The sequence below is a fragment of the Ochotona princeps genome, chromosome 10 (genome assembly GCF_030435755.1).
Source record: "Ochotona princeps isolate mOchPri1 chromosome 10, mOchPri1.hap1, whole genome shotgun sequence".
Taxonomy (NCBI): Eukaryota; Metazoa; Chordata; class Mammalia; order Lagomorpha; family Ochotonidae; genus Ochotona; species Ochotona princeps.
In genome coordinates this window covers 54,908,151-54,934,676 of record NC_080841.1, presented here as the reverse complement: position 1 = coordinate 54,934,676, position 26,526 = coordinate 54,908,151, and the positions used below count along the sequence as shown (strand labels likewise).

The 26,526-nt window shown below is 45.0% G+C and overlaps 1 protein-coding gene across 4 annotated transcripts in view; it reads left to right on the top strand.

The window, feature by feature from the left end:
* Positions 1–26,526, top strand: part of CAMK1D (calcium/calmodulin dependent protein kinase ID) — a 386,816-nt gene that overhangs the window by 331,216 nt on the left and 29,074 nt on the right. For all 4 annotated transcript variants that reach the window (XM_012930343.2, XM_058669473.1, XM_004578466.3 and 1 more), the window contains exon 5: positions 9,278–9,404. In XM_012930343.2, coding sequence (XP_012785797.2) covers positions 9,278–9,404 — 127 coding nt within the window. The remainder of the gene's footprint in view (positions 1–9,277; positions 9,405–26,526) is intronic.

The following is a 26,526-nucleotide window of genomic DNA, read 5'->3' as shown; positions in this document are numbered from 1 at the left end:
CCCATTGCACCGGGCACAGGTAGCCCTGGGGTCGTCTCCAGCAGTCTTACCCATTCCTTGCTGTGAACAAGGAGCTTCCCCAATTTTACCGAAAGCATGACACGGATGGCACCTCACTGTACCCCCCACCCCCACCTGGCACTCCCAGGACTGCCACCTTGAAGTCTTTCCTGGCTAGGCAGATGTAGGTGTCACTCATGTGGTAGAGCTATGGTGACAACAGGAACATGGGAGCTGTAGGACACATGAGAAGCCTTTTCTCTGCATTACTGCTGTCTGACCACTGTCACTGCACTGAGATTAAACAAAAAATATTTACTTGAAAGGCAGAATTACAGAGTAACAAAAGAAGAGACAGAGAAAGTGATCTCACATCTACTTTTCACTGTGCCAATGCCTGCAGCAGCCAGAGCTGGGCCAGACTGAAGCCAGGAGCCAAAAATTCCATTAAGGTCTCTCATGTGGGCAGTAAGAGCCACCCTTGCTGACTTCCCAGGTGTATTAGCAGGAACTGGGTGCTGCTGTTGCAGGCAGCTGTTTAAGCCACTGCACCACAGTTCAGGGGAGCAAACAAGGAGCCATCACAGCCCCTGCTCTACAGAAGGAGAAACACAAACTCAGGATCCTTAAGGACATCTGGATAGAAAATGCCACAATTTCCAGCCCTGGAAGCATTCCCAGATGTCTTCTGCCTGCTGTGCAGGGAGAGGAGTGAGCAGGTGGCAGCTGTTCTCAGGAAGGGATTCAACGCAGCATGTCTGCTGGAGCCACAGTATCCCCCTTAGCCGGAGATTGACTTTGCACAGCTTTAGTCACCTACAGTCAACCATGGTTCAGAAACATGAAGTGAAGAATTCCAGAAATAACCAGCTCATGGATTTTCAATTACATGCTATTCTGAGGTACAGGGTGAAGTCTCACCCCACCCTGACATGCCCTACATGGGGCATGAATTATCTTTTTGTTGGGAGTATCCATCCTGTGTATGTTACCACCTGTGAATCGCTCACTTCATGGCCCTCAGTTCTGGCATGGGCTGTCACGGGACACCCATTCTGTGTCTAGAGAACTGCTTGTTTTACTTGATGATCACCAAGAGCGGTCATGCTGGCAACTTTGCCATTACATTGTCTTGCTGCAGTTGTTCTATGTTACTGTATCTCTTCTCAATCCCTTGTGGTACCTAATTGATGAATTAAATGCTATTGTAGGTGTATACGTGTAGAGCTGCATGTTGCCCATGGCTTCTGGCCTGTACTTGGAAACTTTGAATGTGTCCCCTGCAGAAGAGAGGGAACTGCTACCCAGGACACCCCAGGGTGTTCTGAGAGCAGCCAGTAAAGGGCCTCGGACAGGGGGAAAGGAGGTTGATGGGGTTCACTAGTAAGAAAAGAGTACAGTAGTTTTATGTCCCAGTATTCTCCTGGCCCATAAGCAGAACTCAATTGATGGGTCTAAGAGGCATTCCTTTTATAAATTGACTTAAAATGTGGCTAGTTTTTTTCAGGTAGACAAAAATAGTAGTAAAGAAAGATTTAAAGATTTAAAACCTTTGTTGTAGGTTTTAAATATTAGATTAGCATATAGTACTCCATAGACAAAAATATTAATAAAGAAAAAACATTTAAAGATTTAAAACCTTCATTGTAGCTTTTAAATATTAGATTAGCATGTAACACTGTGCAGATTTTTAAGGGTATATTGCAACTTTTCAGCACGTACACATAATTCCAGTCCACAGCACCAGGCACCCTGCCTGTTGCCTTACCTTTTCTTTGTATTTGAAACCTACCAGCATCTCTCTGCCAGAGCTTTACTTCAAAGTATGTTCATCCTACTGTGTTTTAGTACCCTCTGTGCAACCTCTGCAACCATTCCAAATTCTAGTAGTCACTGTTTTAAAATCAGATTGAGTATATCTATATGTAGATTTATATTGTACTACTTTGAATATTCATATGTGTATGCATAGATTAAATTATTTTTAACCTCCACATATGAGAGAGAACATGGTAGTGTTTGTCTTTCTGGTTGTGACTCACTTAATTTACCATAGTGCTTTCCATTTGTATCCATTTTGCTGCAAATCTCAGGATTTCATTTATTTTATGACCAGAGAATACTCCTCCATTGTGTCTTTATCCATTCTTACATTGATGGCCACATAGGCTGATTCTACACTCTGACTATTGTGAATGCTGCCACAGTGAACATGGTGCAATGCTGATTTCATTTCCTTAGTATGTAAACCCAGAAGGTGAATCCTCTGGTCAACCTATTTCTAGTGAGGTTTTTGTTTTTGTTTTGTTTGTATTTTTATTTGAGAGACTGAGAGACACACACATAGATAGACATACACAGAGATGTCTTCCATTGCCTGGTTTATACCCTAAGTGCCTGCAACAGCCGGACATGGACCAGGCCAAAGCTAGAAGCTCAGAACTCAAACTGATTTTCCCATTTGGGTGGCAGAAACCCAACTACTTGAGACATCACCTGCTTCCTCCCAGGGTGTGCGTCAGCAGGAAGCTGAAATACGAGATGGAGTTGGGAACCAAACCCCAACGTTCCTATTCGGGCTACAGATGTCCCAGAAACTGTCTCATTGGCTGTGCAAAATGCCTGCTTCCTCTTCTGTTTTGTGGAACCTCCATACTGGTCTCCATCAGTTATTATTTTGTTGATTTTTCTGAATTCCTTTGTATTCTGATCATTAATCCTCCATTAAATGAATAGTTGGCACATGTCTTTCTGCGTTCTGTTGGTTGTCTCCTTACTTTGTTGTTTCTTTTGCTGCGCGGAAACTTTTTGGTTAATATAGTCTCGTTTGTCTGTCTTTGCTTTTGTTGCTTGTGCTTTTGGGGTCTTATCCAAAAGTGTTTTTTACCATTGCCAGTCTTTAAACTATTTTCTGTATGTTTTACATGTAATAATTTCGTACTTTTAGGTCTTACGTTGAGAACTTTGATCCATTTTACATTGATTTTTGTGTACAGTTAGAGGGAGGAGACTTGTTTTGGTCTTGTGCGTGTGGATCTCCAGTTGTCCTGTTTCTTCCCCAGGTATGTCTACAGCTCCTAAGCCACTTTTGTGGCTTTAGACATCTGGATGTTGTTCTTGGGTTCTGATTCTGCCAGTTAAGTCTGTGTGTCTGCTTTTATGCCAGTGCATGTTGTTGGTTTGCTTACAGTTGCTCTGTAGTTTGACTTGAAGTTGGTACTGTGATGCCACCAGCTTTCTTCTTACTGTTCAACATCATTTTGGCTATTCGGGGTCTTTTCTATTTTCATATGAATTTTTAAATGAATTTTATTTATTCAGAAGGCAGTGTTACAGAGAGAAGAGACCCAAATAGAGGTCTTCTATTCACTGGTTCACTCTTGATAATGGCTGCAATGACCAGGGCTGGGCCAGGCTGAGGCCAGGACCAGGAGCTTCCTCCAGGTATCGTACAAGCACTTGGGTGATCTTCTTGCTGCTTTACCAGGTACATTAGCAGGGAGCTGGGTCAACGTGGAGCAGCTCTCACGTTTTCTTTCTCAGTAAATTCATTTTTTCCTGTATAGAGATGATACTATTTTGAATATTGGTTTTGTATCCTGCAATTTTACTGAGTTTGTTTATTAGCTCTATTGATCACTTGATGGAGTCTTGGTTTTTCAGCATATAGAATTATGTCATCCTGCAAAGGTGGTTTCCTTCATACTTTCCTATACAGATGCCTTTTACTTATTTTTCTTGTTTAATGGAACTGACTAAAAATTCCAACAACTATTTGAATTAGAGTGGTAAGAATGGGTGTTCACCCTTCGTTCTACATCTTAGAGGAAATTCTGTCAGCTTTTCCCAACTTACTATGTCCTTGGTTGTGAGTTTATCATAGAGAGCTTTTCTTATGTTGGGTTATGAACCTTCTGTATCTAATGTTTTCAACGTTCTGATCATGAATGGGTATGGAGTTTTATTCAATACTGTTTCTGTGCCTGTTGGGATGATGTGTTTGATTTTTTCCCTTCACTTTGTCGTTTGATATGTTATGCTTATCATCCGTGCATCCCTGGGATGAATCTCACTTTGCCAAGGTGAATGATCTTTTTGATGTATTGATGCTTGCTAGTATTTTGCTGAGAATGTTTGTGTCTTTGTTAAGCAAGGCTATTGGTCAAGGAGTTTTCTTCTATTTGTTGTGTTCTTGTTTGGTTTTTAAATCAGGGTAATGCTTGCCTCATGGCGTGAGTTTTGAAGGAGCTCCATCCTTTTCACTTGTTTCGAATAGTTAGAGCAGAATTGTTTGTTCTTTAAAAGTAGGTAGAAATGGGCAATGAAGTCATCTACCCCGCACTTGTTTTTGTTTGGAGAATTTGTGTTACAGGTCTAAGTTCACTACTTGTTATTTATGCTTTATTTATCCTAATAATTCAGTTTTGAAAGGTTGAATGTGTCCAGATATTTATTGTAGATTTGTTCTTGATGATTGTATTGTGGTATTGGCTGAATTGCTACATGATTTATCCTGCTTGTATTATTTTGGGTCATCCTTTTTTCCTAGTCTAGCTAAAGGTTTATCAATTTTATCATTTTAAAAATGTAAATCTCCATTTTGCTAATCTTGTGTGATTTTGTTTCCTGTTTCAATTTTATTTAATTCTGTTCGGATTTTTATTGTTTCTTTCCTTCTGACATTGGGTTTGGTTTGTTCTTTCATATCTAGGTCCTTGGAATGCATTGTTAGGTTGTTTATTTGATATATTTCTTTAAATCAAAAATTTTTAATGATTTATTTGTTACCATTGGAAAGGCAGATTTGCAGAGAGTAGGAGAGACCCAGAGGAAGATCTTCCATCTGCTGGTTCACACCCCAAGTGTCTACAACAGCCGGAGCTGAACTGATCTGCAGCCAGGTGCCAGGAGCTTCCTCCAGCTCTCTCACAGGGGTGCAGGATCCCAAGGCTTTGGGCTGCCCATGACTGCTTTTTCTAGGCTGCAGACAGGCAGCTGGGTGGAAAGCAGGACTTCTTGGACATGAACCGATGCCCTTATGGGATGCCAGCAACTGTATGGCGAGGATTTAGCCACTGAGTCATGGCACTGGGCCCTCTTTTTTTTTAAATGTGGCACTTATTTCTGTGTTACTCTTAGTACTATTTTGCCATATCCAAGAAGTTTTCGTGTAATATGTTTCCAATTTTTAAGACAATTTTTTAATTGCCGTTTTGATTTATTCAGGAACATACTCTTTATTCAAGAGCAAATTATTCTGTCTGCCTCTATGCATTTGGGTCATTTCTCGAGTTTCTTATGATCTAAAAGATACATGCTATGATTTCAGTTAAGATTTGTTTTGTAGCTTAGTGTAACGTGTGTCCTGAAGAATGTTCCATGTGCACTCTGCAATGTTGAGTGAAATGTTTTGTAATTGTCTGTTAAGTCCATTTGGTCTATAGTATAATTTCATTCTGGTGTTTCCTTGTTGATTTTTTTTTATCTAAATGATCTATCCCTTTGATGAAAGTTGAGTGTTGATATCTATCATTACTGTTGTGTTGGACCTATCTCTCCTTTTAGATATAATAATATTTGGTTTATAAAATTGTTTACAAAACTGCAGTAGTAAGCACATATACATTTTTATTAGTAATCTGTTCATTTTTAACTAATTTCTTGGTTATTAGTTGTCTTTGTCTCTCTTTCAGTTTGACTTAAAAATCTATTTTATCTGATGTCCACATAGCTATTACTGTTTGTTTCTGGTTTCCATTTGCATGGAATATATTTTTCCATTCTTTCATTTTACTCTATGTGTGTCTTCACAGGTGAAGTGACTCTATTGTAAGTAATGTAGGGTCCATTGGATCTTGTTCTTTTCGCCTAGTCAGCCCATCTCTAATTTTTCATTGGGGGATTTTGTTGGTTTGTATTCAAAATTATTAACAGTAGACTCTGGCTCCATCCTTTTGTTTTTTTCTCTTATGTTCTTTCTGTTTAACTATCCTTTGCTCCTTTTCCAGTGGGTTTTAAGCCTCCCAGTATTTTCATGATGGTAGTGGTCTTATCCGTACATGGGACTCTTAATCTTAAGTATACTTTGTAATGCTGATCTAGGAGTGGTAAATTCCTTCAGTTGTTGTTTGTCAAAAGTTTTAATTTTACCTTCATTTTTGAAAAATAAATTTGCTGGGCAAAGTATCCTTAACTGATGATTCTTTCTTTTTTATTCAGAATTTGGAATAAATCATTCCATTTCCCTCCTGGCCTGTAAGGATGGATTAATGGATGGAAAAGTCTATTAGTATAATTGAGTTCCCTTAAATGTAACATGACACCTCTCTTTTGCGTGGCTTCTAATTGTTTGTATGGTGCTTCTGAGAGTTTGGTTATAATATACTGTGGTAAGGCTCTTTTCTGATCATGTGTCTTTTGGGTTCTGTGGACTTCATGTACTTGAGTGTCCATATTTTTTTCCAGTTTGGAGATGCTTTTAAGTATTGTTTAATAAAATATGTTTTCTGTGCCTTTTTGCTTTTCCTTCTGAAATCACAATTCAGCAAATAATAGATCTTTCATGGTACCCCAGAAGTCCTGCAGGGTGTCTTCATTATTTTAAATTTTCTGTCATTTTGTTTTTGTGTGACTTGGGTATTACAAAAGACTTGTCCAAATGTTCTTTCTTCTGCTTGATCCAGCCAGTTGAAGATTTCAGCTGTATTTTTGATAATTTGACTTATTGAGCTCTTATTTCAGGATTTCTGTTTGTTTTACCCAAGACCTCTATCTTTGCTAAATTTCTTATTCCTGTCATGCATCACATTGCTAATTTCATTAACTTGTCTGTCATCTGTGTTTTCTTATATTAAGTAACCATTGTTTAGGATTCTTTATCAGGCCTTTTGTGGAGTCTGATCTTAAAGTGTGATTGGATTCTTTTGAGTGCATCATATTGCCTTGCTTTGTCATATTTCTTATATCTGTGTTAATTTTGAATTATGTGTGTCTCATTCTGAGAGGCATTCATGGTTTCATTCATGGATTGAAGGCTTCTTCCTAAAAATGTCTTTGTGTGTTGGTTTGGAAGGTTATCTTGCTATTTGTTTTTCAGTTGGCTGCTAAAGGCTAGCCTCGCTATTTCTTATACTACTGTTCATGAACTCAATGGCAACAGGAAGAGGCAGGGCTTAAGGGATAAGTAGAGGTGGGTGATAACCTCAGTCTCAACAGGAATTTAAGGTTTTAGTAGTGATAGATGCAGTCATAGCAGTTCCAGGCCTAAGACCAAGGCACATGCACTCTGCCATGTGTGCCCACCAATGCCATTGATAGGCCTGGACTCTGATGGGGCTGGACCCCACAATGTGCAAGCTAGGGGAGGAGATGCCTGTATCCTGGGCTTCTGTGAGTACCCACCAAAGCTGCAGCTGAATCGCCATGGGGAAGCTGGAAACTGGATCACTCACCCAGACTGAGGCAGGTTGGAGAAGGAGGATGAACAGCTTGAGCAAATATGGATTATTGATCACATCTGTCATAGCATACGGTTCAGGCCGTATTAGGGCTGTAGTCTTAGGTGTTCACCAAAGAGCAGCCTGCTGAGACAGATAACTGCTCTGCCCAAGTAGATGTGCCCCACCAGCTATATCCACCAAAGCTAAGCTGTGCTTGGTCTGCATTGAGATTGAAATCCAGGGCACTCATGAAATTGCATGGCCTGAACACCAAGGTGGGCACTAACAAGCGTGCCAGGTGAAGTTGGGATGGGCTGTGCATAGAGAGGTGAGGGTCTAAAGTGTTCACCAAAGCTGAGGTCCACTGGAAAAGAAAATGAGCAGTCCACATATATGGCTAGACACTCCTACCAAAGCCCAGGCATATTCAAGTTGCACTGGGGCTGGAGTCAGAGACAGTTGACAGTGGTGCTGTCTGCTACAGTAAAAAACTATGGTGAGAAGAAGTGTACACAAAGAAACATGCCCACCCGGGCTAAGGCAGCCTCAGGTTGCCATGCAGCCAAAGTCCAGGGCACTCAGTGAAACCAAAGCCTGCTTGGCAAAGGAAGCTGAACCTTTTTGTGGCTGTGCATTTACCTCCCCAGAGTCCAGGCACACTAGGGAAGAGGGCACTGTTATGGGGAGAGCAGGAGGCACAAGCAGTTAGTCATGTCTGTAGAAGCAAGTGCCCAAAGTTGTAAGGACCTGACAGCAGGAACTGCCATGCTGGATCATGTACTCCATGAGGTCCCAACCACCTGAGCTGAGGCCCTACCACCCCGTCACTGCTGGGTTCAATGGGGTGTATTTTTGAGGTTACAGACCTTTTTCTCACATGGTAGAATGTCTGGGGGGTCCTAAGGGTGGGGATATGGAGGGACTTCTGTCCCTGAGGGCAGATTGATCTTAGTGATTTTTTTTTATGATGCCATCACACATGGCCATGACCTTGGTTGTGAGAACTATGGAGGAGATGCTGAGTTCCTTCTCTGAGGCAGAACTACTGAGCTTGCTGCAAGCAGCTCCCCTTTGCTGGATTCCAAGCCTGGGATGATTGCACGTGTCCCTTGCAGCTAAGCTGCCTGATGTTCAGTGTCCCAGCTGGAGCTCTCCCATTCACCTTGATTCCTAGAGTGGGAATCCCACCTGTTCTGTTGGGCTCTGAGATTTTGCTGCCATCACATTCTGATGCAGTTTCTATAGCTTTGTGTCCTGTGAGCTTACTGCATATTGCTACTGAGTTCCAGTTTTTTTCCCCTAGCAGTCACCTTGAAATGCCACTATTTGCAGAGGAGATCTCTGTCCAGCCAGCATGGTCCCTCCTATGGAACACTTCCTGTGGCAACCCAAGTGCAGGGCCCTCTCCACTGCTTTAAACAAATATTTATTTTATTTTTATTTTTATTGGAAAAGCAGATTTACAGAGAGGAGAGGCAGAGAGAGAGAGCTCTACCATCTGCTGGCTCACTACCCACATGGCCACAATGGCAGGAACTGAAGCCAGCAGCTTCCTCCATATCTCCCACATGGGCTTAGGAGCCCAGAGATTGGGCCATCCTCTTGTACTTTCCCAGGCTATCAGCAGGAAGCTGGATGAAAAGTGGAGCAGCCAAGACACAAACCTGTGCCCATATGGGATATCCAGCCCATTATGTCACAAAACCAGCCACTACACTGCCTTTTTCAGACACTGATAGTTGCTGTATCTACTATGCCTGAAGGTTATGGGTAGTCTTAGGTTCTAAGATTTTGCTTCAAACATAATTTATAAAGTTGTTTTTTCTTTTTCTTTCTAGCCTGAAAATCTGTTATATTACAGTCAAGATGAGGAATCCAAAATAATGATCAGTGACTTTGGATTATCCAAAATGGAGGGCAAAGGAGATGTGATGTCCACAGCCTGTGGAACCCCAGGCTATGTTGGTAAGGACAGTGTGCACGTGTGTGCGTGTTTGTATGTGTGTACGTGTCCCTGTGTGACACGGCTGTCAGTCAACTTAAGCACCTGAGCCTGGCTCTTGATCACATGTGCCTTCATCTCTTGAGGGAAGAACAGGACAGGGACACTGAGCGAGTCTGCAGAGCAGTGGTGTTCCCTGAAATATTTTTAACACTTGGGTAGAAATCCTGTTTGATCTGGGTATGAGCCTGACTGGCAGCTTGAAGTTCATTTTGATGAATCTTCGGGTTTAGTGCCATAAATATTGCCTAGATCTACTCTACAGTGATTTCCGACGAGACAGCAAGATTACAACAAGGTGCAGACATAATAACACATTCACAAGGTTGAGACACAGGCAGCCAGGAATAAAATATCGACGTGAGGATCCTACTCCGGAACTTGACCGAGTCACTGCCATGTGCCAGCCAACCCTGAGGCATACTGGCAAAAGCCACAAATTAGAAGCTTTTCCAAAAAAAATCGGAACCCTGGGTCCTGTGTACTGACCAGACAGGATATAGAGAGGACTGCTAAGGTACCTGGACATTGGGTGTTGAGGTTCATCTTTTGTCTTCCAGGGAGCTGGGGAGAGACTATTGGGACTACTAGGGAGCGTTTTTAACATGCTCATTTGCTCGGTGTAGTCACTCATTCCACAAGCACATACGAAGTATCTGTTGCATCTCCAGTGCTGTTCTGGACACTGGGGGTAAGGCCATGAATGAGAACATGGTGCTTGTCCCCTGAGCGCTGACGTAGTAGCTGGAATGCAGAAGCAGTTAAAAGAGTAGGGTCTTTTCCACTCGTAAGCATTTGTAGAAAAAACCAGATGACCCAGGATAGGGTGGCAGGTCCTGAGCACCCATGGGGACTGCTTAGCAGGAAGGGGACAGGGCTTGGGGGTCTGACTAAGGGTAAGAAAAGGCCAGCCTGTGTGAGTGGGAGGAGTGCAGTCCCAGTCAGGGAAGTCACTCATTCAAAAAGCCCAAGAAGAGGAGAGAACAGCAGGGCCACTGGGAAGAGAGGAATCAGTACTTAGATGTTCAGCGTCATTCTCGTGTGTCTGTGTGTCCAACCACAAAACCATCCACTGCAGGCTGAAGAGAGCTGGCCTCAAACTGAATGGGTGCAGGGCACTGGAGCATTTTGGAAAATTCCCAGAGACCTGTGAACCACTGCAGGGACCCCTCTCATCCTTGCATAATTATAGTGTCACAGCAGACTAGCATGTCACAACTGCTTCATCTTCATAATGGCTCAGTGGAGTGAAGAACAGAACTGGCTGAGAGTACCAGGGTGTACTAGAGGGAGAGGGAGGCAGCACCAGCACGTGGAAGGGGAGATGCGGGTGGTGGGTATACAGCCAGGGGAGATGCTGGAGGTGGCCCTGCTCGGGTGGAGCTGTGGCCCTGGGTTGTGTACATGCACCAGGCAGAGAAAGACTGCAGTGAATTGAGGGGCGAGCATGACTCTTGGCTGGGAGAAAGGAACACACAGCACTTATCTGTTCTTGCATGGTACAGTGATGGCTGCCAGAAGCATCTGGACTATTTTCCAGGATAGACAGAATGTGGGTTGTGGCGGAGGCTCACTTGCAAACACACAGGCGTGCTGGGGCAGGGGCGCGGGTAGAGAGATAAGCACCTAGGATGGTTCGGACTAAGCCATCAGGCATACAAGAAATGAAAGGCACGCTCGTTCAGCAAAGGATACAGAGAAGGTTCCTGGGCAGCCCCATTCTAGCCACCTTGAATTTTGAATGCCAGAGATAGATGGTCTGTTACCATCCCAGCTCCTCATCGCTATAGCTTTGTTCTTCTCACCCAAATATTCTGTGGCCCGGTCACCTTACCCAGCTGCACCCTCCAGGAAGCTGTGACTTGAGTGCACTGACCAAGAGTGGCGTGTTTACGTAGGCATCACCCTGTTACTTGGCCATGATGGAAGAAAGCTCTAGCACTCTCAATGGATACTTACTCCTCTGCAGTTTGGCAGAGCCCACAGAATGACAGTTTTCCTGGGTTTCTAAGTAGCTGCTGTCCCAGAGGCCTGCTCCTGTTAGCCATTGTGTCCAATGCTGATGAGTATGGGCATAGTACCTGGAAGTGGCCCTCACCTGTACCTCCCTAGATGGAGGCCACTGGACCCATTGGGAAATTCTGCCATCAGGTACAGTGGTGGTGGAGGAGGGAAACTGTAGAACAACAGCTGTTCTATTTGTTCCTATTTGTAGAGCACTGAGACTCCTTGGAGAGTCTGGTGCTGGAGTAAATACTGTAGAGGGAGGCACAGTTTGGAGCAGCAGAGGGACCACACTGTGTGGATACCACGAGGGTGGTCATCTGACGAGCTTGGGCCATTGCCTCCCCCACAGTCTGCATGGCAAGTGCGTATTCAGCCATGTAAGCCTGGTGTGTGTGTGGTGTGTGTGTGTAGCCCAGATCATGCTGCATTGGGGCCTTGCCTAGGGTGTGTGTGTGTGTGTGTGTGTGTGTGTGTGTGTGTGTGTAACCCAGATCATGATGCATCATGATTCCTATGTCTTTGTGTTTCTCACCACACTAGGTTTATCTTCAGCAGGGAACTCAGCTTTGTACAGATGCTGGTGAGAGTGAATAAAAATGCAAGGTTTATGCAAATCTACCACACTTCTTTCCCTCCTCCCCTGCCCTTCCATTTGTTTAGCTTGCATTCATTGAATTCCTCTTCCATGCTGGGTACAGTGCTCGCTGTCCAGATGCAAACCTGAATGAAACTCAGTCACTGGCCTTAAAATGTTCACAGTGCTTGGAGAGGCAGAGACAAACAGGTAAATATGTTAATTATGCAAGAGCTATACTGTTCATTCATTCATGCAGGAATGATTTGTTTAGTGCCTGTCTTCTGTTCTGGATACTGGGGTATATCATCAATAGAGAGAAGATAAAAAAAAGATAAAATTCACCAGTCACATGGTACTTAATGTTTGTTTGGGAGGGAGCTAGACCATACATAAATTACTAAGTTCAGGTTCATTCATGAGTTAGGTGGTAATAACTACTATGGAGAAACACAAAGCAGGATTCTCTCTCTTCCCCCTGCCCTTCGTGTGTGCATATGTGTGTGTGTGTGTGTGTGTGTGTGTGCGAGAGAGAGAGAGAGAAGGTGATTTTTAACTACAGTGATCAAGCAGCCCTCACTAAGAGGCTGACAACGGGTATAAATTTGGTAGAAATGATGGAGTTGACGATGCTATTTGAAGGAAACACATTTCTAAGCCTAGTGCAGTCTAAGGTGGGAGTGTTTGAGCAAGCAGCAGGGAGCTGCATGAGCAGGAGGGAAGAGAAGCAGAAGATCCAGAAAGGGAATGGGTACACAGAGGAAGACTGGGAAGTCATTGTGAGTACTCTGGCTTCCTAAGATGACAGCCGGTGGGAGGCTTTGACCTTATGGCTGATGGGTGGAACTGAGCCTGACCCGGATCCCTGTGGGTCACCGATGCAGATCCAGGTAGATAGGGGAGTGGAAGAGCCAGGGCCAGAGATGGGAGGCCATCTAGAAAGCTCTGGCACTGATTGGGAAGATAAATTGCAAGGCTCTGGCCCACAGAGTGTTATAGTGGTGAATACTTCACAGACTCAGTGAAGTGTTGAAAACAGTTTCACTGAAATGTGAAATAGAGCTTGTAGGAAAGAGATGTTGAGGATAATTCCAGGGGTTTGGTTTTTTGTTTTTGATTTGATTTGGTTTGGTTTGGTTGTTTTGCTTTTATCTAAGTACCCGGCTCTGCTTGCACTGAGATAGGAGGGCCTGTAAGACCAGCCACTACAGAAGCATTACAAGGAGTTTGGTTTCCGTTTGCTGAAATTTGCTGGGTCACAGCATCCTGGCCACGCACTACTTTTATCAACCGGTCACAAATAATCTTGTTTTGCAGGCGTTGGTGGTATAGTGGTGAGCATAGCTGCTTTCCAGATAGTCTTGTTTTGTGTGTACTTCTACTGAAGCAACTTTACTCAGTATGTAGTGCAAATTCATGTCAGACTCATAGGCAAGAACGCGACAGCTCAGGACTGAAGGAAGTTTAACAATTTCACTTTTCTTTTTATGTATATATAATCTCTTTCTCCTCCTCCCTCTCTCTCTCTCTCTCTCTCTCTCTCTCTCTCTCTCTCTCTCTCTCTGTGTGTGTGTGTGTTAAATTTCACATCACAGCTTCCTGGTGCTTGGAAATAACCAGCCAACACCTCCACCCTGACACTCCAGCCTGGTTCAGTGTCTTGGAACTTAGGAAGAAATGTGTGAAGGCAGAATGTGGTCAAGTTGCCTTTTCCTCCATGGCTGTCTGTAGCCTTACCTCAGATGTTCAGAGGGTAGAATAGGTTGGCTTCCACTTGTGAGTCATTGCTTTATTATTATTATTATTATTATTATTATTATTATCTCAATCACTCCTTAACCGATTGTCCATTCTACCAGTCTCCTATTATCCCTTCACTTTAAATGAGTTCTCTCATAATGAGAACCAGAGAAAAAAAAGATTGTATTTTCCAGGTACCCCATAATGCATGCTGCTTTGGGAGAAGCCAATAGGAAACTAATGACTTTGACTTTCATTCACATGCCGTGACTGCCCAGATTTGTATACACCTTAGATAAGGGGCTATGGCCATCGTGTTAGGGTGTCACTTCACTGCCACTCAGGATGTCCCCGGGAACTGCTGGTATCTCTCTTGGAATCCCTCTGGGGACAGCCCAGGGAACTGGCTTTGTCAACACAGAGAGGCTCCATCAGGCTTTGCAAGAAGGGAACTGAGATCTGCATAAGTGAGTAGGTTTCAGATGTGAGGTGGTTGACAGGTTCCAGAAGCTATGTTTAAATGTGGAAGGGCTCACCAAGGACTATAATCACCAGGGAAAATCCGTGCATCAGCAAGTGGGACTGGAAGAGAAGGTTGACCTTTCAGGCAGGGATAAGAAAGAGTTACCAGTGCAACGCAACAAGGGAGCTGATCTGGGAGAAATGAACAGCCACTTTTGGCTTGGAGAGAGAGCTGGTGTCAATCCATATGTGCTGCTGACTAAGGAGATATCATGGATCCATCTGGTGGCAGGCAGCTTCTCTCACTTTCAATTATGCTATTGATTCAGATTTGGAAATCCATTCAATTGAATGACCTATCACATTCCCATGAGTGTTGCCAGTAAGAAGTGAAAGTCAGAGCTAAGAGAGTTAGCTATATTACTTGTGTTGCCTGCTTGGCTGCATTCAAATATCCTGGTGGCTTCTCACAAACAATGACTGATAGAAAGCAGGAATCCCGGACTTCACTCAGAGAGGGAGAAGAGGCTGGGGTGGTGGATGGTGGACACTAAGTGATCTGCGGTACTTTAAACAAAGTGAGGATTTTCCATTTCCCCTTGAGCCAGGTGAGTGGTGACTTGTCCGTTGGCAGCATTTGATGTTGGAATGTGGAGCAGCTCCTGCACGAGTTCACCTTTGGATGGGACTCAAAACTAGAAAGAGCAGGTGTTGGGCATAATGGTTCAGATGCCACTGGGGCTACTTGCCTCCCAGAGCAAAGACTTGGATTTGCGTTCACATTCTGTCTCCAGTTCCAGCTCCCTGCTAATGTGCACTTTGGGAGGCAGTGGGCAATGGTTCCAATAATTGAGTCTCTACCACCCACATGGGAGACTTGGATTGATTTTGCAGCTGCTGGTGTCAACCTGGCTCAGCCCTGGCTGTTGGGGGAATTTGACTGGCAAGTGAACCAGCAGACAGAAGGTGTTTCATTCCCTCTCTCTTTCTCTGTCTCTTTCACCTAAAAATGAAAATACTTTTTCTTTTAAATCAGAAGGATAATTTACAAGTGCCCGTCATTCTGTTGCTACATGATGCCTCTCCCTGGTCCTTTAGGGGTGAGGGTGATCTGTGAGTTATAGAGTCTGCTGGGGTAAGGGCTCGTTCTGCAGTTTTGCCTGTTTTGTCATGGCTGGCATCTTTGGCCTTGCACTGGCTTAACTTGCCACCGCTAGTTCCAGCTCTTCTCATCTCATACTCCACACAGAGTTGCATCACAGGTGGCCCGCAATCTCAGTACTCTCACATGCAGGAGTGCTCTTCGATTAGGGATCACTGCAGCTTTAGGGCCTGTAAGCAATGAGGACTGGAGATAAAAGTGAGCTCTAGGACACCACATCAGGACAAGAATCTTCCTGCTGAAGACTGCAGTTGGTGGCTGTCACAGCAGTTGGGGGACTCAAATGCTGGGTCCGGCATATCTCTGCATTGCTTAGCAATGAGGGAGGCTCTTGAAGCCCTTGACCTCTGTTCCTTGGGTTCGCAACTTCTCCCATTGGAAATGATCTTGCTGGACTAACTATCCCATATGATTCTTCTTCCCCTCTGATTCTAACAAAGTGGCTTGGTGTCCTTTAAGTATGTTATTATCCATGCATCAAGGACAAATAGAGGTCAGGGGGTGGAACTGACCTGCATTGCCCTTTTCTCTCTTCAGTAGCTTTGACCATCTCCCCCTCTTACCCTCTTTGTGGTTCACTCCCCCACCCCCAGCCTGATTCAATTCTGTTCTCACTTCAGTACCATCTTTTTTTATAGGACTGCAGGCATACGTTACACCTTTGTTCTCATCTCCTCAGGCCTGAGGGTTGAAATAGGACTTTAGGGAGCAAATTGTCATCCAGGGCCCAGGGGGCGTGTGACAGTTTTCTCTTGCATTTGTCCCAGCAGCTGCCTGGTGACAGACACCAGCAGCATTCTATCACACCCAATTCTGCAGCCAAGCCCTGTTCTGTAGAGAGACCAGGAGCTCCTGGATGGGGAGATATGTAGGATGGGCTCCTTGTGGTACACCCTTGACACAGGTGAACACAGATACGAGACAGAAAAATCATTGTTCAGGTATGGGCGGGCAGAGGAGATCCCACCCTGCCTGGCTAATCCCAGCTTCTCACTTTGATCCCAGGCTTGTTCCCATCTCTGAAATTCCTCAGTGGCTCTTTCCTGTCTGACACTGGGATAGAATTTCCATTCCTGTTTCTCCATGATGAAGAGAAGGTAAAGGCAGCATTTTGTACCTCATTCTTTTTAAAATATCTTTCTCATGATTAAACCCCAAACCGTTGAGTGACTGCAACCATCATCTTTTCCAAATAGATGCTGCTTGTCAGATTTCAAATAAGTGGAAAGTGGCAGTCACATTGCGGTCACAAGCCAGACAAGGTTGGGACCCAGATTTTGGGACAGCCCATGAGGCCCAGCAGGGCTGTTGTAGCCCCGTGGCTCTCCAGTGCCTGACTCAGGACATTTGACTTTCCCACCCCACACCTAATGGATCCCAAGGCTCTCCCACATTTTAAAATGCCAGCTACTCTCCCACTTCTGGCTTCCTTCCCACTCCTCAGCCTCCCTCATCCACATTTTGACCATGGTTGATGTCCCAGCATGGATCAGGAATGGTGATTATTAGCCAACATGATGCTTTACTGGGGAACGTTTCATGCCTGTGGTAAAATTCAAGAAACTACTAGGAAAGTCAGAGCAAGCTGCTTTGGGGAGATGCATTTTTAGTGAATTACAACTCAAAGTGGGGGAAAGAACAAACAAAGGAATCTGCATCCATGAAAGGGATGGGAGCTGGCTCTAGAACCTTCTGCACTTACATGTGGCGGGTAGGAGACCATCAGCAAGGAATAAATCTGTGTTGCAGGTCTGTTTCTTTCACCTAAAAATGAAAATACTTTCTCTTTTAAACCAAAAGGGTGATTTACAAGTGCCTGTGCCTGTCATTCTGTTGCTACATGATGCCTCACCCTGGGTCTTTAGGGTGTGTGAGTGTGTGTGAGTTTCTTTAAAGAATTAATTATTGGGGCCCGGCGGCGTGGCCTAGCGGCTAAAGTCCTCGCCTTGAAAGCCCCGGGATCCCATATGGGCGCCGGTTCTAATCCCGGCAGCTCCACTTCCTATCCAGCTCCCTGCTTGTGGCCTGGGAAAGCAGTTGAGGACAGCCCAGAGCACTGGGACCCTGCACCCGCGTGGGAGACCCGGAAGAGGTTCCTGGTTCCTGGCTTCGGATCAGCGCGCACCGGCTCGTTGCAGCTCACTTGGGGAGTGAAACATCGGATGGAAGATCTTCCTCTCTGTCTCTCCTCCTCTCTGTATATCCGGCTTTCCAATAATAATAAAATCTTTTAAAAGAAAGAATTAATTATTGGAAGGTGAGAGAGAGGAAGAGATCAGTCCTCTATTCCATTGGTTCACTCACCAAATGGCTACACTGAGCAGCACTGGGCATGGCTGAACCCAGGAGCCTGGGACTCAGTGTTGGTCTCCCATGTGAGAGGTAGGGGCCCAAGCACTTGGACTGTCTTTTACCACTTCTCCAGGTGCCCATGCAGAAGCAGAGCAGTCCAAGACTCAACCCTGCATGTGGCTCTTTTTATCTGTTCGTTATCCAGACTGCAGAAAACTTCAGTCCAAGGAAAGCAGCTGCTGTTTACTGAGATGCTCACAGGAAAGCCCCTCGCTACCTGTTTGTTTTTTCCTTCCTGTAATAGTAACCTTGCTGCTAAAAATTCTCCCAACTGCCAGGAAGCAGACTTGACCAGGCACATTGAATACTACCTCCTGCTCAATGTGTAAATCCCAACTCCAGCCAGATTCTCTCTCCCATAACACGGGTATGTGAGCTTCTGACAGCATTAATGCTGATGGCTCCTTTCCTTGATCTTTATTATGTTAGTTCCCATATCTGAGTAGATCACTGCCTAGTAGAAATATCATCTTTCTCTGCTGCTGTTTAAAGGAAATCTTCTCACCCCTTCTGTGACACACAGCACCATTCACTTGTAACAGCTCTGCTGTGTGGGCTGAGATAGACCCTTTTGCCTTATCCAGAGACAGGAGACCTGTGTTTTTTTCTCACCAGTCCCACAAGGTCAGGAATCCAAGTGTCTATCCCTGGACAGAAGGCTCTCTAGGTCTTCCCACCCATGGAGGCAACATGAATAGCTCCTCCACCAAGCTTGGATTCACTTGTAGCAGGTGTCTTTGAAGACATGACACTGACACATGGAATGATCACAAATGCCCCAAGATGTACCAGCCCAGAGCCCAACCTGTACTTCTTCCCTCTGCAACAGTACAGTCAGATATAGAGGAAACTGTTTTCAGAGTCCTATTTGCGCATATGTTTAACTTGAAAATCAAAGATGCCTACCCTTCCCCGCCATCATCTTTCCTATCCTTCCCTGCTATGATCTTGCAGTCCTGAGCTCATCTTCCTTCTTGGAAGGACAGCTCCTGTGACACCTGCTGGCTCCTGAGGTTTATGTCTAAAGCTCAGCATCCAGGAGAATAGGAGCACCATGGGGTAAGGGCCAGTATCTTCTGCCTTCACTCATAAAACCAGGACTTTCAGTAGAGTTCTGTTCTGAGGGCTTGGGCATGGAAATAACCAAGGGCTAAATGAGAGAGCTAAAACGAGAGTGAGAGAGAGATTCCCATCCACTGATCCCCTCTTCAGATGCCCACAACAACTGGGGCTGTGCCAGGCCAAAACCAGGAGCCAGGAACTCATTCCAGGTCTCCCATGTGGATGGCAGGGGCTCAACTACTTGAGCCATCACACACTGCCTCCTGGGGGTGTGTGAATTATCAGGAAGCTGGATTCAGGAGTGGAACTGAGTGTCAAATCCAGCGACTCAGTTAAGGAATACACTAGGTTTTATCTAGTGAACTTGAAGCCTACTCCCTTCTGGTGGTGGCATCTGTTAAGTAGCAAGGGGAAAGGAGGAACGAGCACTATAGGGAGAACCAGTTGCCTTGAACTTCTAATGGGTTGCATTAGTTCAGTCTCCTCCACCCTCTGGGCAGAAACTGCTCTTTGACACCTCCTCGGTGGTGCCCAGGGAAAGGGCAAACTTTTCTATTTTACAAGATGCTGAAGGCTGACTGCCACATCCCCACTCCGCAGACAGCAGCTCTGAGTTTCCAGTAGCAGCTGTCTGAGTTTCCAGTCCCACTTGGTTCAGCCTTTTTCCACTCTCTCCTTTAGTAAGGAAAATCGGCAGCTTAATTGTTTTAAAAATAAGATGAAAGGCTTCTGAAAGGCTTCCTTTTGCAATCTCTGGAGTCTTTCCCTCTACCAACAACACTTGCTCTAAATCAATAGAAAAGAGCTCAGTTAATAGGAGACATTTCCTACCAAGTGGAATTTTCCATAAGTGGCTTGGGAGTGAGTCTCATTGCAGTAAATCCACTGACTTTAAGTCCTAAGCCTGCTGTTTTGTAAGGAGCAGGAGTAAGGCCTGGGGTTCTGAGAGGGGCTGCATCTGTCCACACACATCTGTGGCCCAGGGGATGCCGTGATTTACTGTGTGGCTCACGTGGAGGGTCCCTTCTGTTTCCTCTTGGATGCTAAGTAAGCCAATGTGCTACTGTTTCTTTCCTTGATTTCTTTCTATCTGGCCCTTGACCATAATACGTAGTTGTGGGATATGGTGTAGTAATTTGATCTGCATATACAAGCGTGATGATTGATTCATGATAATTAGCCTTTCCCCGCTCCAAAACATTTAGCATTTCTGCTTTGGGCAGCTCCAAACCCCTTTCTTATAATTCTTCATGTAATATGTTACAGTTTATTCTCTGTGACAGCCCTCTGTGCCTCAGTGGCTTCTAGAACTTTCTCTTCTCAACTCTACCTATGTGGGTACCCCTTATATTGGGATGCTATTTTTCTATCAGGCATAGTAATGAAAGTTGAAATGAAACCAGCCAGCATCTGGCCAGGAAAGAGGTTCTGAGGGCTCATGCAGTAAGAATTTCTTCTGGCCTTGAGTACAAACCTAGTAATTGAAGAATCCCCTTGAGAAATAGTTGCAGAAGGGGTGTAATATAAGTGGCAAACACACTCATACCCACAGATAATTAAGCCAAATCTGACCTCTTTTATCCTCCAAATTCTTGTCCAAAATCATTTTCTCAAAGAAAGGCGGTTAGCAGATATCTGATCTTTAGATTTTCTAGTAAGAGGATAGCTTCAAAAGTTTTCTTGGAAAAGAGCCATTGAAAGATTAATTTATTGTGGTGTTAAAAAAATTAAATGGCACTCTATGAGATGTTGGGCCCAGCAGCCTATGTCAACACATGGGAAAAAAACAAAAACAAACAAACAAAAACACACAGGAGACCTGCATCGGATATTGAAGTGCCTGGGTTCGAGTCTCAGTTATTCCACATCTGAAGCAGCTCCCTGTTAACATGTCACCTGGGAAGCAACAGCTGATGGCTCAAGCACTTGGATCACTGCACTCATGTGCAATTCCTGAATGGAGTAACTTGCTCCTAGGTTGGGTCAGCCCATCTCCAGCTGTTGTAGGCATTGGTAGAATGAACCAGCAAATCAAAGCTCTCTCTCATCTGTCTCTGACTCTCCATCTTCCTGCCTTTCAAATAACATGAAAATAAAGTTTGAAACTTTTGAAATCCATGCATAGCTTTTCATACCACACATTTTCTGTGAATGTTTTTCAAGGCCTCTTGTACAGATACCTCCCAGTTGGCTGCTGCCGGTTTCTTATACCCATTTCTTTTTTACCCTAGATTTCTTTCTTTCTTTCTTTTCTGCCTGTACCTGCTGACCCATACTGTTAGAGTCAGCCAAGTTTATTTGCAACTTGTCTGATTGAAATCTGGAAATCATTTTCCTCCAAAAGAGGACTAGGTTGTGGTGACATTATTGGGTTCAGGTCCGCTAGTGCTGATCAGCTAGCACATGCTTAACCCAGACTCCACAAAGCCTTGGCCATGCGCTGTTCTCAGCAGCACAAAGTCTGGTGTTTGACAGTTTGACTCGTGCAGCAGTAAAGAGCTCTGGAAGTACCATCGGGGTTACAGGAGGGTGCCATAATGCAAGATTTTGGTGAGTGGACTTGGGAACACAACTGTCATATCAACAGTACCCTCTGACTACAGGCATCTCATATGAGCACCAGTTCAAGTCCTGACTGCTCCACTTCCCATCCAGTTCTCTGCCAGTACACCTCAGGTAGCAGTGGAAGAAGGCCCAAGTAGAGAAGCTTCTGCCACCCACTTGTGGGAGACTTGGATGGGGTTCTAGACTCTTGGCTACCTAGCCCAGCCCAACCATTATGGCCATTCAAGGAGTGAATCAGCAGATAGAAGCTCTCTCTCTCTCTCTCCCTTTCAAATAAGTAATCTTTAGGCATGTGTTCCTCTAGGTGTACAGGGCTTTCAACAGATGATGGCAGCAGCAAGGACCAGGCCATGTCCTCAGAACTCTCCATTGGAGTAGACCCTCTCCTGCTTTGTCTGGGACTCAATGGCTTTGGCTACTGTGTTTGTCATGAGCCCCAGTTAGATTCTTTTTTCCCCCCAATTATAGTTATTTAGGCTCAGGGATTTTCACATCCGCCCTCCCACTACCCCGAGTTTTCCTCTATGTAGTAACAGTAGTATAGTCCTATAAAAACAATCACAAATCCATCATTCTGCTACTTAAGTGTATGATGATATTGTACGTATAGACAATGATAGAAAGTCCAGCATTCTATAGTCAAGATAGGTTGAACAGTTTCATTGGGTATCTGTCTTTTATTCAGAAGTTGAGACACATACTGCAATGTATCTTCATAGCATACTTACCTCCATTATACAGTTCCTTTAGATAAATATATGTATGTACATGTTTACCTGTGTATCTGTTGATCTTATATTTTGCATGAAGGTCACCTTATAACAGATAAAAGATTTGATATTTGTCTTTTTGGATCGGCCTATGTCACTGAGCATAATGTTCTCTAATTGGAATTGTTTTATTGCAAATGGTAGAATTTGCTTCTTTTTAATGGCTAAGTGGTTATTCCATAGGATAATTGAGCCACAGTTTCTTCATCCATTCCTCTTTCGATGGGTGTGTGTGTTGTTTCCATGTTTTCAGTGTTGCAGATTTTGATGCTGTAAGCACTACACAACCAATAGAGGACTAATATCCAGGAAATAGAGTTTCAGAAAATCAATGGCAGGAAAACATAGCTAAGGGAATCAGCAAAGTGAGAGGGTGGGTAATTGGCATACTAAATAAATTGCCTGTTGTCCATATCCCATATTGGAGTGCGCAGGTTCAGGCCATGGCTCTGTTCCCTGTTTAAGTTTCCTGTAATTAACATCATGGGAAGCAATGGGTGATCACTCCAGTAATTGGGTTTTGCTACCTGCAGAAGAGAGCTAGATTGAATACCCAGCTCCTGGCTTCAGCCTGGCCTAGCTCTGTCTGATGTAAACATAAAGGTAATGAACTAGTAGATGAGATCTCTTTCTGCCTCTCCGTTATTAAATAATCAGTCAATAAACTAAAAAGGAAATGGGAAGAACCAGCAAAAATGCCAGGGAGACTCAACGGATCACCAAACAGAGCTAATTGGAGAAGCACAAAAGAAAAGTAAAGCAAAAAGTAGCCCTCTAATCTTGGGGATCATCATAATTTGGTCACTTTATCAAATTACCAGAGGGTTTTGAATATTACCAGAGTTTTGAATATTGCCTGGAAATTTAGTTTTTCCAGGAACTTCTGCGATATGAAAAGTAGCTATTTGAAGTCACCTAGGGAGGCATTTTCAAACATTGTTTCAAAGGACGTGTAGTTCCACCAGTCACATTGCAAAAATTTGAATTTAGGCTGATGATGTGTGTGCCATTATATAAATGCTTAGACTCTTTGGAATTGTTTGGATTCATATTTCCAAATTTGTTTGCTTTATCTTTTTGTTATTGTGTTGTGTAATTCCATTTTCCCCTTTGGCCTTTAGTTCCTAGGTACAACAAAGGACCTCGACAGAAGGCAAATTGTTTACTCACCACCAATGTATTTTGTGGTTGAAATAACCAAGAAAAGACCCAATACTAAAAATGGCAGGGGATGCTTTGCACAAATACATAGATTTTCACCTGCAATTATGTGATCCAGATAATAATAACCTAGAACTCCTCCACTAACATCCATTCTACCGATTTGAGTCAGAAATCTCTTTTTTTTTTCTTTTTTTTTTTTTTTATTCATTTTATTACAGCCAGATACACACAGAGGAGGAGAGACAGAGAGGAAGATCCTCCGTCCGATGATTCACTCCCCAAGTGAGCCGCAACGGGCCGGTGCTGCGCCGATCCAAAGCCAGGAACCTGGAACCTCCTCCGGGTCCCCCATGCGGGCGCAGGGTCCCAGTGCACTGGGCCGTCCTCAGCTGCCCTCCCAGGCCACAAGCAGAGAGCCGGATGGGAAGTGGAGCTGCCGGGATCAGAACCGGCGCCCACATGGGATCCCGGAGCCCTCAAGGCGAGGACTTCAGCCGCTAGGCCACGCCGCCGGGCCCCAGAAATCTCTTTTTGAAAATTATTTATTTTTCAGAGAGGCAGGGAGGCAGAAAGGTTCATTCTCCCCATCCCCTCCCCCCGCCCCCAGTATCTGCAATAGACAAGACTGAAGGCAGGGAACTGAATGCAGATCCCCATGTGGGTGGCTGAGACCCAAGCATTTGAGCCAAATAACTGCCTTCTAGGGGCATGCACTAACAGGAAGCTGCAGTCAGAAGCTGCGAATCCAGTTACTCCAATATGTAACATGGATGTCTTCAGTGGTATCAACCCCTAGGACAAATACCTTCCCTTAGAAATCTTTCATTTTTACCCTGTACTTAATGTTGCAAACTTTCCCATTTAAGGAGAACCTACCATTAAAAAATACTTAGCTGCAAATGCTGTTTCAAGAATCTAAACATTTCAACTAGCATCCAAGTTTCATAAAAATTAATCATTTACTTTTTTCTAATAACTTATTTTTATTTTCTAAGTTATAGTTAACAAAGTACAACTTTTTGATAATTTTTACATTGGTGATTAGGGTGCAACAGGTAAAGGACTACAGGAAGGTGGGTGAGATCACCATTTCCACAATCTTTTTTTTTTCCTTCCTGTATCTGGGGAAAGGGAGGAGGTAAGGGGAGAAGCCGCACCCAGCCTCTCAACCACCTCCGCACCTTGGGATGGGGGAAGGCCACCCAGTGCCATCCCAGGGTTCCCGATGTGGGACGTGCTCAAAGGGTCGTGCCCAAGAGGTTTTGATGGTTCTTCATCAGTTCTGAATTATTGCTGATCTTGCCACTCCAATCACAATGAAATCTCTCCAGAATCCACTGGTTGACATAGTCCACCTTGGAGTCTCCGTTTGCCTAGGTATTCTCTGCCAACACTTGGCTGGGGCAGTTGATCAATTTGTTCTGTCCTCCATCCTCTGTTATGGTACCAGGTGTCCTCTGCAGGCTCCAATGTACTACCATATCCTCTCTGTGCACCAGAATATGCTGTCCACTACTCCATCTAAGCCACTGAGGAGGCCCAGCTCTGACATTTGCACTCCTTGGTCAGACAATGGAATCTGCAGTTCTCTCCATGGTTGGAGTTCTAAGTCCAGCAGTTCAGTTGCAGGGCTTCCCAAAGAAACTTTATCTGAAGCGACCCCAGACCTGATTTTTGTGTTTCCCAGTACAGGGTCTGGCACAGTCCATCACCCCAGTCATCTTATACACATGCTGGTGGTTGCAATTGCTGGGTCAGTTCTGTCCCAGCCCTGTCTTCTACACAAATCAGTGGGTGTTGTAGTCTAGCCCAATCCTGCCCACCACACACTTGGTCCTCATGTGAACCAGTGGAAACTGTAGCCTAGTTGGAGTGACCCGCAATAACCCCCACCAGGCCTGCCTTCTGCCATCGTTCCCATGCCTGCCAATATGCATAGCAGACTGATCCAGTCTGTCCCACATCCCCTTCAGCTCTCAAACTTGTCAGTGGGCATTGAAGCCTAGTTCAGCCCAACCAGCCCCTACTATCCAACCCACACATGTGCCAGCAGGTGCCACTCTGGCCTTGTCTGCCCCAGTCCCGATTCTCATGTTTATCAGTGGGAGTGGCAACCCATAGGGAGGTGCCCACAGTTTCCCTAATGGGCCCTCTCCTACTCCTGGATCTTGTATTTTACAGGTAGTTCTGCAGTTTGACTTGACAGAATTTGCCCCCAGTGCCAGCAGCTGCCAGCTGATGCTGTGGTAAAGCCCAACCAAACCACACCCACTCTGGCTTACACATGCACCAATAGGAATGGTCAACCCAGGCTTTCCCCTGATTCAGCTTAAATGAGGCCCATAGATGCTATAGCCCTGCCTGGCCTGATCTACCCTACCCCCAGGTTTCACACTCACCAGTAGAAATTGTGGTCCAGCAGGGGAGCCCCATGCAGCCCCCCTACCAGGTTCACCCCTTTACTCCACACTGGGTCTCACGTGTGCTGGTTTAGAGCTGTGGCTCGGTCTGGTATGGCCTGCCTAACCTTGGTATTTGTCATTGGATTCTGTAGCCTTGCTCAGCCCAGCCCAACCCCAATTCCAACTCACACTGGTCGAGGCTACAGCCTAGACCAGCCCAGCCAGCCTCCAGACCTGGCCCTCATGTGAACTGGCTCGTGTTGCGGCCTGACCTGGCCTGACTCACACTCCATTCTGGTGCTTGGATTTGACAGCAGGTGATATGAACTGGCCCAGCTTGGTTTGCCCCCAACCCGAGCCAAATGTATGCTGGTGGGCACCATTTCTTGGCCTAGTCTGGGCTGTTTCTTCTTGTGGTTCTTGCGCTCACTTGCAGGGATTATGTCCCTAAAGAGGAGTTGCCCAAGCTCCTCCATCAGAACCCTTCCCAATGCCAGATCTCATGAACACCAGTGAGTTAATGGGCCAGCCCTACTTAGTCCATCTCCTGTCCTAACAGGAACAGTAGCCTTTCCTGATCGACCTTCACTCATTCCAGTTCTTGATGTTGGGTGCTACAGCCCAGACAAGCCTGGGCCACACCCAGACACAGCTCACACATAGCTCCTCATGGGCAGAGACCTAGCTCAGCCTGTCCTATACCCACCCTAGTTCCCATGAGCACCAGTGGTTGCTGAAGTCTCGCCCAGTCTGGCGTACCCGAGACCCAGTCTACACTTGTGCCGAGTGATACTGCAGCCATTTCCAGACCAGACAGCAGCCCCC